The 11,974-nt window shown below is 42.9% G+C and overlaps 1 protein-coding gene across 3 annotated transcripts in view; it reads left to right on the forward strand.

Annotated features, from left to right (window-relative positions):
• Nucleotides 1–11,504, forward strand: part of LOC125448583 (collagen alpha-1(XXVIII) chain-like) — a 237,635-nt gene extending 226,131 nt beyond the window's left edge. For all 3 annotated transcript variants that reach the window (XM_048523982.2, XM_048523988.2, XM_048523976.2), the window contains exons 36-37: nt 5,289–5,326; nt 7,642–11,504. In XM_048523982.2, coding sequence (XP_048379939.2) covers nt 5,289–5,294 — 6 coding nt within the window. In that variant the 3' untranslated portion in view covers nt 5,295–5,326; nt 7,642–11,504. The remainder of the gene's footprint in view (nt 1–5,288; nt 5,327–7,641) is intronic.
• Nucleotides 11,505–11,974: the final 470 nt, after the last annotated feature.

Consider the following 11,974-nt stretch of genomic DNA (forward strand, 5'->3'; position numbering starts at 1 on the left):
CCTGTTTTGAGAAGACAGCAGTGCGGTTTTGAATGTGCTAGGTATTAAGCACTCTTAAACCAGGCAGTGTTGTTGGGGGAGGGATCCAAGACCTTTACAGTGTAAGAATTTGATTTTTAATGCTTCAACATGAGATGGTGACCACCCACAGACAAAGGTGATATTGTTTTAAAACAAGCTTTAACAATTTCATGATAACAAAGCGTGGAGCTGGATGAATACAACAGGCCAAGCAGCATCGTAGGAGCAGGAAAGTTGACGTTTCGGTCCTAGATCCTTTTTTTTTCTGATGAAGGGTCTAGGCTCGAAACCTCAGCTTTCCTACTCCTAAGATGCAGCTTGGCCTGCTGTATTCATCCAGCTCCACACCTTGTTATCTCGGATTCTCCAGCATCTGCAGTTCCTATTATCTCTTTAACAATTTCATTTACAGTTTAGAAGATTAAGCAATTGTATGCCTCTATGTAGACAACGGTGTCAAAACAATCAGGCTATCAATCTGAGATAACAATGTGTAGAGATGGATGAACACAGCAGGCCAAGCAGCATGTTAGGAGCAGGAAGGCTGATGTTTTGGGCTTAGTCCCTCCTTCAGAAATGGGGAGGGGCTTCTGAAATAAATAGAGAGAGAGGGAGAGGCTGATAGAAGATGGATAGACAAGAAGATAGATGGAGAGGAGACAGACTGGTCAAAGAGGCGGGGATGCAGCCAGTAAAGTTCAGTGTAGGTGGGGAGGAAGGGGAGAGATAGGTCAATCCAGGGAGGACAGACAGGTCAAGGGGATGGGATGAGGTTAGTAGGAGGGTGTTGGGGGTGAGGATAGGTGGGAGGAAGGGGCAATATGAGCTGGTTTTGGGATGCGGTAGAGGGAGGGGAGATTTTGAAGCTTTTGAAGTCCACATTGATACCTGAGCTGCAGGGTTTCCAAGCGGAATATGAGTTGCTGTTCCTGCAACCTTCAGGTAGCATCGTTGTGGCACTGCAGGAGGCCCAGGATGGACATGTCTTCTGCTGAATGGGAGAGGGAGTTGAAATGGTTCGCGACTGGGAGGTGCAGTTGTTTAGTGCAAACCGAGCGGAGGTGTTCTGCAAAGCAGTCCCCAAGCCTCCGCTTGGTTTCCCCGATGTAGCGGAGGTCATAAGGGGAACAGCAGATACAGTATACCACATTAGCAGATGTGCAGGTGAACATCTGCTTGATGTGGAAAGTCTTCTTGGGGCCTGGAATGGGGATGAGGGGGGAGGTGTAGGGGCAGGTGTAGCACTTCCTGCCGTTTCAGGGAAAAGTGCTGGGTCTGGTGGGGCCGGAGGGGAGTGTGGAGCGGACAAGGGGGTCACGGAGAGAGTGGACCCTCTGGAAAGCGCATAAGAATGGGGAGGGAAAAATATCTTTGGTGGTGGGGTCAGATTGCAGATGGCAGAAGTGTCAGAGGATGATGCGTTGGATATGGTGGTTGGTGGGGTGGTATGTGAGGACGACAAGGATTCTGTTTTGTTTGTTATTGCGGGGAGGGGGTGTGAGGGATAAGTTGCAGGAAATGAAGGAGACACAGTTGAAGGCATTCTCGACCACTGAGTGGGGTAAGTTGCGGTTCTTGAAAAACGAGGACATCTGAGATGTACGGGAGTGGAATGCCTCATTCTGGGAGCAGATACAGCAGAGGTAAAGGAATTGAGAATAGGGGATGGCATTTTTGCAGGCAGGTCAGTGGGAAGAGGTGTATTCTAGGTAGCTGTGGGAGTCAGTGGCCTTGAAATGGATATTGGTTTCTAAGTGATAGCCTGAGATGGAGACAGAGGGGTCCAGGAAGTTGAGGGATGTGTTAGACATAGTCCAGGTGAACTTTAGGTTGGGGTGGAAGGTGTTGGTGAAGTGGATGAACTGTTCGAGCTCCTCGTGGGAGCACGAGGCGGCGCCGATACAGTCATCAATGTAACGGAGGACGAGGTGGGGTTTAGGGCCAGTGTAGGTGCGGAAGAGGGATTTTTCCATGTAACCTACAAAGAGGCAGGCATAGCTTGGGCCCATGTGGGTACCCATGGCCACCCCTTTTGTCTGTAGGAAGTGGGAGGCATTGTAAGAGAAGTTGTTGAGGGTGAGGACGAGTTCGGTTCGGCGGATGAGGGTTTCAGTGGAGGGGGCCTGGTCAGGCCTGCGGGACAGGAAGAAGTGGAGGGCCTTTTGGGCCATCTGCATGGGGAATGCAGGTGTATAGGGACTGGACGTCCATGGGGAAAATGAGGTGTTGGGAATTTGGAATTGGAAGTTCTGGAGGAGGTGGAGGGTGTGGGTGGTGTTGTGGACGTAGGTAGGGAGTTCCTGGACCAAGGGGGAGAAAATGGAATCCAGATAGGTGGAGATGAGTTCGGTGGGGCAGGAGCAGGTGGAGACAATGGGTCGACCAGGGCAGGTGGGTTTGTGGATTTTGGGAAAGAGATAGAAGCGGGCGGTGTGGGGTTGGGGAACAATGAGGTTGGAGGCGTGGGTGGGAGGTCGCCTGAGGTGATGAGGTTGTGGATGGTTTAGGAGATGATGGTTAGGTGCTCGGGGGTGGGGTCATGATCCAGGGGGAGGTAGGAGGAGGTGTCGGAGAGTTGGAGCCTGGCCTCAGCGATGCAGAGATCAGTGTGCCATACTACAATTGTGCCTCCCTTGTTCACAGGTTTTATGGTGAGGTTGGGATTGGAGCGGAGGGAGTGGAGGGCTGCACATTCTGCGGAGGTGAGACTGGAATAGCTGAGAAGTGTGGAGAGGTTGAGGCGATTGATGTCTCGACGGCAATTGGAGATGAAGAGGTCGAGGGCAACCACCTAGAAACCAATATCCATTTCAAGCCCTCTGACTCCCACAGCTACCTAGAAAACACCTTCTCCCACGACCTTCCTGCAAAAATGCCTTACCCTATTCCTAATTCCTTCACCTCCCTCACATCTGCTCCCAGGATGAGGCATTCAACTCCCATACATCTCTGGTGTCCTCATTTTTCGAGGACGACAACTTCCTCCCCTCAGTGGTCGAGAGCGCCCTTGACTATGTCTCCTGCATTTCCTGCCACTCATCCTTCACAACTCCTCTCCGCAATAACAACCAAAACAGAATCCCCCTCGTCCTCATGTACCACACCACCAACCTTCAGATCCTGCTCATCATCGTCCAACACTTCTGCCATCTGCAATCCAACCCCACCACCAAAGACATATTCCGTCCACACCCTTATCTGCTTTCCGGAGGGACCACTCTCTCTGTGAATCTCTTGTCCGCTCCACACTCCCCTCTGGTCCCACCACACCCGGCACTTTTCCCTAAAACTGCAGGAAGTGCTACACCTGCCCCTACACCTCCCCCCTCCCCCCATTCCAGGCCCCAAGAAGACTTTCCACATCCACCAGATGTTCACCTGCACATCTGCTAATGTGGTGTACTACATCCACTGTTCCCGTTATGGCCTCCTCTACATTGGGGAAACCAAGCAAAGGCTTGGGGACCGCTTTGCAGAACACCTACACTCAGTTCACACTAAACAACTGCACCTCCCAGTCACGAACCATTTCAACTCCCCCTCCCATTCCTCAGACAATATGTCCATTCTGGGCCTCCTGCAGTGCCACAATGATGCTACTTGAAGGTTGAAGGGACAGCAACTCATATTCCACTTGGGAACCATGCAGCCCAATGGTATCAATGTGGACTTCAAAAGCTTCAAAATCTCCCCTCCCCCCACTGCATCCCAAAACCAGCCCAGCTCGTCCCCGCCTCCGTAACCTGTCCTTCCTCCCACCTATCCTCTCCTCCCGCCTCAAGCCCCACCCCCATCTCCTACCTACTAACCTCATCCCACTCCCTTGACCTCACTGGACTGACGTATCTCCTCCCTACTTCCCCACCTACACTCACCTTTACTGGGTCCATCCCCACCTCTTTGACCAGTCTGTCTCCTCTGCACCTATCTTCTCCTCTATCCATCTTCTGTCCACCTCCTCCTCTCTCCCTATTTATTTCAGAACCTCCTTCCCCTCCCCCATTTCTGAAGAAGGGTCTAGGCCCAAAACGTCAGCTTTCGTGCTCGTCTGATGCTGCTTGGCCTGCTGTGTTTATCCAGCTCTACACCTTGTTATCTCAGATTCTCTAGCATCTGCAGTTCCAACTATCACTGAGGCAATCAATTTGTTCTTGGAAGTCATTATCAGGCATTCCAAAAGTTTATCCATGTTCTTCTCTTGAACATTCCTGTGCTTCCAGTTGGTGCTGTTTGCACATCACTTAACTAGCCAGACAAGTTCTGCAGATATGTGTGAGTCAATTACATGACTAATATACCTTCTGTCTATATGAAATAAGATTTTGCCAATAAGTACTAAACAAGTCCCTCCTTCGAATAGTATGTCCAATTGCCTAATTTCTTATCACTCTGGTCTTTTACATTCAATGAAATTTCATTGTTTCAGTGGCTAATGTACCAGGGCCCCACGAACTGAGTGGTTGAAATTTTAACCCTAAATGTATATTCCGCTTGTGGCTCTGTAAAGTTCTAGCATTCCTGCATGTCCTGTAATATACTGTGCCTTGAGTGTCTGTATAGTATTCCTGACACTGAGTGATGATTTTCAAGTTGAGGTATTTCAAAGGAAGCCGATGGAAAAGTTAATATCTGGGCATGTTTCATCTTAATATTGTGTCACAATTTGCAGTAAAATGTCAAATACCATCTCTTTCCCTAGTGATATTTTGTAGAAGTCAATACTATGCCAGGTACACTTCATTAGTGTTAAATTAATGTATCCTAGCATTGAACCTGATTAAAATACATTAAAATAGGAAACAGGTATCATTAGCCCAAACCAGTTTTTATGCAATGTAAGAACAGCAGCTTATGGGAACATGCTCTAAGTCGCTTCACATAGACATCATGAAAAGCTGATCTTGAGCCAGAGAAGGAGGAATCCACTGAGGAACGAAAAGACTTGAATCTTGAAGAAAGTCTCAAAGCAGAAGAGAGAGTTACAGAATTGGAAGGATTTAAGAAGCAGATTCAAGAACATAAGGCCTTGACACCTGAAGGTGCAAGTGCCAAGGTGAAGGAAGGCAGAATTAGATAAGCGCTTGAACAGAAGGTCGTGGAAGTTGAGTAAGTATCGGTCAGATGGAAATACTGAGAATACAGCAAGGAACAAGGCCATGGACGAAGGTAAATGCGAGAATAAGAGTTTTGAATGGGAAAAGTTGGGGTATCAAATCAGGCTATAATTTATGGCTTTTGTATGAATAATAACTTCTGTTTTGTTGCAGAAGTGAATGACCATTTTACAGGATGGAGGGATTAACATGTGAGTGCTCTAAGAATATTTGTCATCTGGAGAAAAGCCAGCATTATCCTGGGTTACAAAACCCTCACAATGTGTAACAGAATAGATCTTTAGCGGTTCTGTTTAAGAGAACCTAATGAATTAAAATGAACAGTCTTTTTGGAAAATGATTACAATCTGTGATTTGTGCTGTGGTTCTATTCAATTGGATATAATCATCCTGAAACAATTAAAGATGTTTGCAGCATAAAACAGCTGCAGGGGAGGGGTTTCAGGTGGGAATGTTGACAGCAGATTTCTCAATCCAAATAATGGAGAAGACAACCCCTGCTCTCAAATTGTCTCCAATGAGTGTGTTGGACACGTCCCCCAAGATTAAATTTGAACCTAAAAATCCACTTTAGGTTTTCAGAAGCTCCAGCAAGAAATGACATTCAGGTGCAGATGACTCATGATCTAACTGAATGTTGGAACAGATTCCAGGGGCTGAAAGACATACTCCTGTTCTGTGGCTGGAATTTTACGCCCTCTTCCCCCCCTCAGGTTATACTTGTGGTGGGGGAAGCCAGTGCCAAGTGGCCAGGTAGGAGGAAACGCCTCCTTTTTTTGGGCACTGTGTCCCTATCAGAGGCCTGCCAAGTTGTAATGTACTTTCTGCTTCCTAAGGTGTGACATTTCGCATCTACCCCTATCACCTCACCTCCCACATTCTCCCTTGACCCAGTCAGAAGTCACACGACACCAGGATATAGTCCAACAGGTTTACTTGAAATCACAAGCTTTCACAGTGCAGCCCGTTTGTCAGGTGCAGTGAGAGAGCATAGCACAAAGACACAGCATTTATAGGCAGACAGATCAAGGGCTGAGAAATCAAAAGATCATACAACTGGTGTGAGTGCCCACTCTCTAGAGCACACAGCAACACAGAATCGCCGAGCAGAGACTGATAGCTAAGTTCCACACCTATGAAGACGGCTTCAACCACGATCTTGAGTTCATGTCAGCCTACGTGTGATCTGTATCTGCAAAATCTTCCTTATTGTCCTGTTTTCACACCTTCACCTTGATAAATTATTATGAACTCTGTACCTTAATTAGTTTGAACAGTTTTGAATTACTTATTACTTTGGTTAGACCCTTGGCATGTGACTCTTATAGCTATCATGGTATTTCAGTCATTTAGTTTGTCTCCAGCGCCATCCTATTTTTAACTTTTTGTAAATATCTCCACACTTAGTTGGATTGTAGGTCATCCCTTCACTGGTTATTCAGCTGCTGATACTTTACTCACTGTCTGACACTGGTCACTTGTAGAAACATCATCTGAAACTCTACTCACACCAGTTGTATGATGTTTTGATCTCTCAGCCCTTGATCTATCTGCCTAAAAACTGTGTCTGTGTGCTCTTCTCTCTCACCGTACCTGACAAATGAGCTGCGTCCGAAAGCTTGTGGTTTCAAATAAACTGGTTGGACTATTGCCTGGTGTCATCAGATTTATGACTTTGTCCACCCCTGTCCAACACCAGCACGTCCACACCATGGTTCCCTTGACCTGTCACACTTGGCACTGCCTTCTGCTGGAGCCGACCAGAATGCTAACGCCTAATGCCTTTCATCCTGGCTCCATCACAGTTCACTTCCATTAGGGCCTAACACAATCTCAGCAGTGATGGTCCCAGGACAAGGGACCTCCCAGCCATTTGATTGACAACAGCTGTTACAAGTGGGGCTTCCTCTTGGATCAAAGCTGAAATCGTGCCATAAGCCAATAAATGTCTTGATCGCTGTCAAAACGCTGCAGATTGAACTAGTCAAGCAGAGGTGGGCTTACCTTGCCCTTATTACACTGGGGTGAGGACCTTGACCCCAGTGTAAAATCCAGACCAACATTTGTTAAAAAGAACCTGCAGAAACAGAGCAGCACCTCAGCAGGAGTACCCATTGCTGATTTGAACTACTCATCTGCCAATTTCCGTTGTGCTAAACTACCACTATCATTTCACATTCAGCATTAATTCACAAAATTGATATATTTATGAATTTCCACCGAATCTCCTGATGCAATCAATCAATCAGTAATGACTGATACATACTAATTAATTTTCTGATTAGCAAATATTAATTGATTCTTATTAAGTAGACTAAGAGTTCCCTCTGTCTGCTGTGGGTCTGAATGCTGTTAATTTATTTTTATAATTATTTTCTGTCACTAATTCTAGCAGAGGTTTAGCCATTCTTTCAGAATAAAATACATTTCATAGTGCACTTTGTTTCTGAGAACGAACCTTTCATCTGATCTGAATTAACATTTTGTTACTTTTTCCTTTTGGAAGTCCTCCTACCACAGACTTGACACATCCTCCTACCATTACTTGGTGTAAGTACAGATATCATGGGTACCTGGAGCTGACTTTTAAAAGAGAAACTCAAAATGTATCTGGACTGGAAGGCAGCAAAGCCCACGATCTGAATGAATTGAGGAAGAATCAGCACATCTCAAACTCGGGTAGAACAAATTGCTAAGAGTTGGACTATCATGTCATCTAATCAAACCATTTAACCTCATGAAGAAAAGTTCAAAATGCATACATCAAATATGTTCAATATTATGTAGTTCAGCCAACTTGCCTTCTGTTGCATGACACCCTCGTTGTCTTAGCCATTCAATTACTAGCTTGTTCTGCTTTGTTTTCCTCCATCCTTTTAACCTTCAGCCTTCAATAGGATTAATACTTTTCAAGTCTTTGTTGAAAAATTTCCCTGAATACAACATTCATTTTTGTTAATATCAGAGTTTATCCATATTATTAAATGAAAAGATGATATGGTCTTAGTTGTTCTTTAAGCCTTGTTCATCAATATCTTCGTCATTTACTTTCTCACTCTGACAAAATGTAATAACCTACTCATTCATATCTCAAAATCTGAAGCCAAGTCGAATTTACCAGGTTGCTACTCAGTGGGGATACTTGCAACTCATTCCCAACTCATTCCTCCTGAAGCTCAAAACATAGAAAAATGCCACTTGTCCAGCATGTCTGTACTTGCTTTTTGCCAAAGAAATCTTTAACTGTATTTCTGCCCAATTCCAGGTCTTCCTGTGGTTCAAATATTTATCTCAATCATCCTCTCGAGTCAACTCCTTGCCGAAGTGAAAGAATGAAGAAATATCTCCCAAACTCTGGTGCCTGCCTTAGTTGTAATTTTAATTGATAATTTTCTGTTACTCACTTCCCCATCAAAGGAAATAGTAATTCTTTATTCACCCTACGAAGGCCTTTTGTTAATTGAAAAAAAATCAAATTAATTTCCTCTTAGCCTGTTCCAGTGAAAACAACCATTTTATGTCAAGTCCGTTGAACAATTTTTTTACCTCAGTATACACATTAATGGCAGGGCTGTTGTGGTGCACTGGCAGTGTCCCTACTTCTGGGCCAAACTGTGCAGGTTTATGTAATACCGTCTCTGGATATGTTGCGTTTTATTCCAGGGATTCATTCTGGACATTTTCTGAATTAAGAAAAAGGTGTTTCAAAGCCTTTGTTAGATCACATCTGGAGTTCTGAATTCAGTTTTCGGCACTGAATCCCAGGAAAGCTATATATTTGTCTCGGAAATAGCATAGCATAGATTCACTAAAGTAGGAGAATTAAGTTATGAGGACAAATTATATATGCTTATTCTGTATTCTCTTATGTTACAGGGCTGATGGCTAATCTAACTGACATTTTAAAATTATAAAGGACCCAAAAAAGCAAATTTACTCTCGTGGCAGAATTCAGAACAAGAGGGTATAATCATAAAATTAGACTTAGGCCTTCAAATGTGGAGAAAGAAAAATATTTCACACAAAATGTAGTGGAGATCTGAAATTAACTAACCTAAAGACTGTGAATATTGATTCAGTTGAAACTCTCAACACTAATGCTGGCGGATGTTTTCTAGATAAAGATACCAAAGGATATAGTACAAATGCCGGTGACTGGAATTCCGATACAGACCAACCGTGACAGGTTGAACAGGCTCAAAGAGCTGAATGGCTTTTCCTGTACCTATGTGTTTATGAAAATTGGCATGTTCCTGAATCTGCAATCAGTGATTTTTTTTACTAAAACTGAGTCCATATAGTTATTTAAAACATAATTAGACAATTGAGTTCAAGAGTGAAAAAAAGATTACGAGAAGTGAATAGTAGGGTGGGGTTAGATTAGGTAGAATGTTGAAGAGAAAAACACCTTGCAGACTTGATGGACCAAATGGGCGACTATGATTTTCAGTAATTCAATAAGATTCACATTGAGGTAATTTCAGGAGTTTAATGGATAAATGGAAGGTAACACAATTGGGGTGATTCTGAGATTGAAGCCTCCAGAGGCAAGCAATATCCTGAGAAATTACAAGTGTCTGCACGCCCATGATTTTCTATCCATTGATTTTAGTAGGTGGAAAATACCACATTATTTTGTCTGCAGTTTCCCAAAATGTGCTCCCTTGAGTTCTGACCTGCTCAGAAAATGGTTTGTAGAAAAAGGTTCACGAAAATTAGCTGTCAAGTTTGATCCCTTTGACACGGTCCAGCAAATTGATCCAAGATTGAAATGTAGGACGGGATCTGCCTTCAGTAGTACAGGACTTGTGTGTTCCCCATGTTATCAAAATTCTGCCACTGAAAATCAGTCCCCAATACTTCCTCATCTGTATCTCAGTAAAAATCAGGGCGTAAGGGTCAGCTTGACTTAGTAGCATTCTTCTCTCTGGGTTGAAGGTTTGATACATGTCACACATCTGACATGGAGCATGACAGTTAATCTAACACATTGGCGCAGCGCTGCGAATGTGCTAGATAAAAAAACAGATGATGCTGGTACAGGTGGATGATAAAGGTCTCATTTCATTGTTCAAAGAAGAGAACTTCCAAGCATCCAAGGCCAGTATTCTTCCTGTAATCTACAAAGCCATTCAAATGTTTCGTTGGCTTTCAGTTATTGCTAAGTGTTGGCATTATTCTATGCAGACAGCAGAACACTAGGAACTACGCCATGCACTTAATTCTGTGTGAACAGTTTTGGAGCATTAAAGGCAAACATGATAAGGTATTAGATAAATGTAATTTTCTTTCTTCTAGAATTACATGGTTAACATATTTAACTTTTAACCTCTGGGTGAAAAGGCACTTTAATGTGTACAAAGACAAATTCTGTAGCTAATAATTAATATTTGAAAATGAAGAGAAGCCAGAAATGCTGTTCAGAAAAGTTCTTTACTAAACCTGAATAGAATTCCATATTTAGGAGCCAAGCCATATGTTAGAATGTTAAGAGATTGATGTGGTTTAAAGTTGCAGGATGTAATGTACCTTGTCAAAATAAATCCAGAGATTTATGAGGCACTGAAAAGGCTCAGTTTTATGCTAACTGTACTTTCTATGGACTGCCTAACACAGAACAAAAACAGTGGATTGATAATGCTAAAGAAATTCTGTCATTTTGACAGGTCAAATGTAGCAATCTAGCTATCTAGAATCCTTTGATCATAGCGAAGTTCATTTTGTGCTGCAATTGTTCAAACCCAGAAGTGTTGCTGTTTTCTGGCCCAGGTAATCGTTGTGTTCCAAACTTACTATGCGAAGAGGTCTACATCTTGCTCTTTGTAAACTTTGAATATGGTTAATATAGTGTGTAGGAAACTTGAACAAAATTGAAATTCCTTGGAAGACCTTGCTGTAAGTAACAATTAGATACGGTTTACCAAATTTTTGTATTTTCCAGTTTTTTTTATAAACAGTTCTGCTCTGGCAGTTTTAGAAATCAGCCATGATATTTGGATTTGTTGCACTCAAGCCAAAGAAGCTGTTTCAGTTCGCACATTTCATCAGTACATCACTGTTATAATTCAGCAAGAGAAAAATGTCTTTCCAGCACCTTTTAACATTCATTCTGAATGAAGTTTAGTGCAATTATCCTGCTAAGTAAGGATCACGAACACAAAATTATGCATTAGTACTCAAGATGTTAAAGTGCTGCTTCAGTCTTTTCAAGAATTGCAATTTTTTTTGTTCAATGCTTTTTGGGATATATTAGCCCAGAAATTTGCTTTCTAACAAGGACTTTCTGCTGAAGTGCACTCATTGTGCCAAAGAGTGATTCATTAATCATTAAACAGAGATAATAGTGGGCAAATCAACTTAGATACATAATTTCTGTGTACTCCCTATTGAGTCAATAAAATTTAAAACTGTGTGAAAGAAAGTCTGTGCTCTAACTGGTTTACAACACATTGACAAAACTTAAGGTAAATACAGTTCAGAGGAAGGCAATTTGTCTTGGTGGTAGAGGTGACCGGAAATGGTTGTTTCATGAGATGCTGCATAGCAATTTTGGAATTTGTAGTTTACTTAGTGTTTAACTACAGTATGCCAACATTTTCAGCCTGACGTTTGCAGTTTCATCACAGTTTCCATTCAAGGCAATTGAAATGTAATTTTAAAGTGATGGTCGAACAGATGGAATGACTTACCAAAAGCACCATACCACTAATAATTCATAAACTTTGAAAGCATCAATTATTCATAAAAACCATTGACAAACTGTAGGATTTGCTTCATTTGTGCTATTTTTATTCACCATCTTAAAACGCTTCTGTAGAACTGACATTTTAAAAAATCAT

The sequence above is a fragment of the Stegostoma tigrinum genome, chromosome 2 (assembly GCF_030684315.1).
Source record: "Stegostoma tigrinum isolate sSteTig4 chromosome 2, sSteTig4.hap1, whole genome shotgun sequence".
In the NCBI taxonomy this organism is placed as follows: Eukaryota; Metazoa; Chordata; class Chondrichthyes; order Orectolobiformes; family Stegostomatidae; genus Stegostoma; species Stegostoma tigrinum.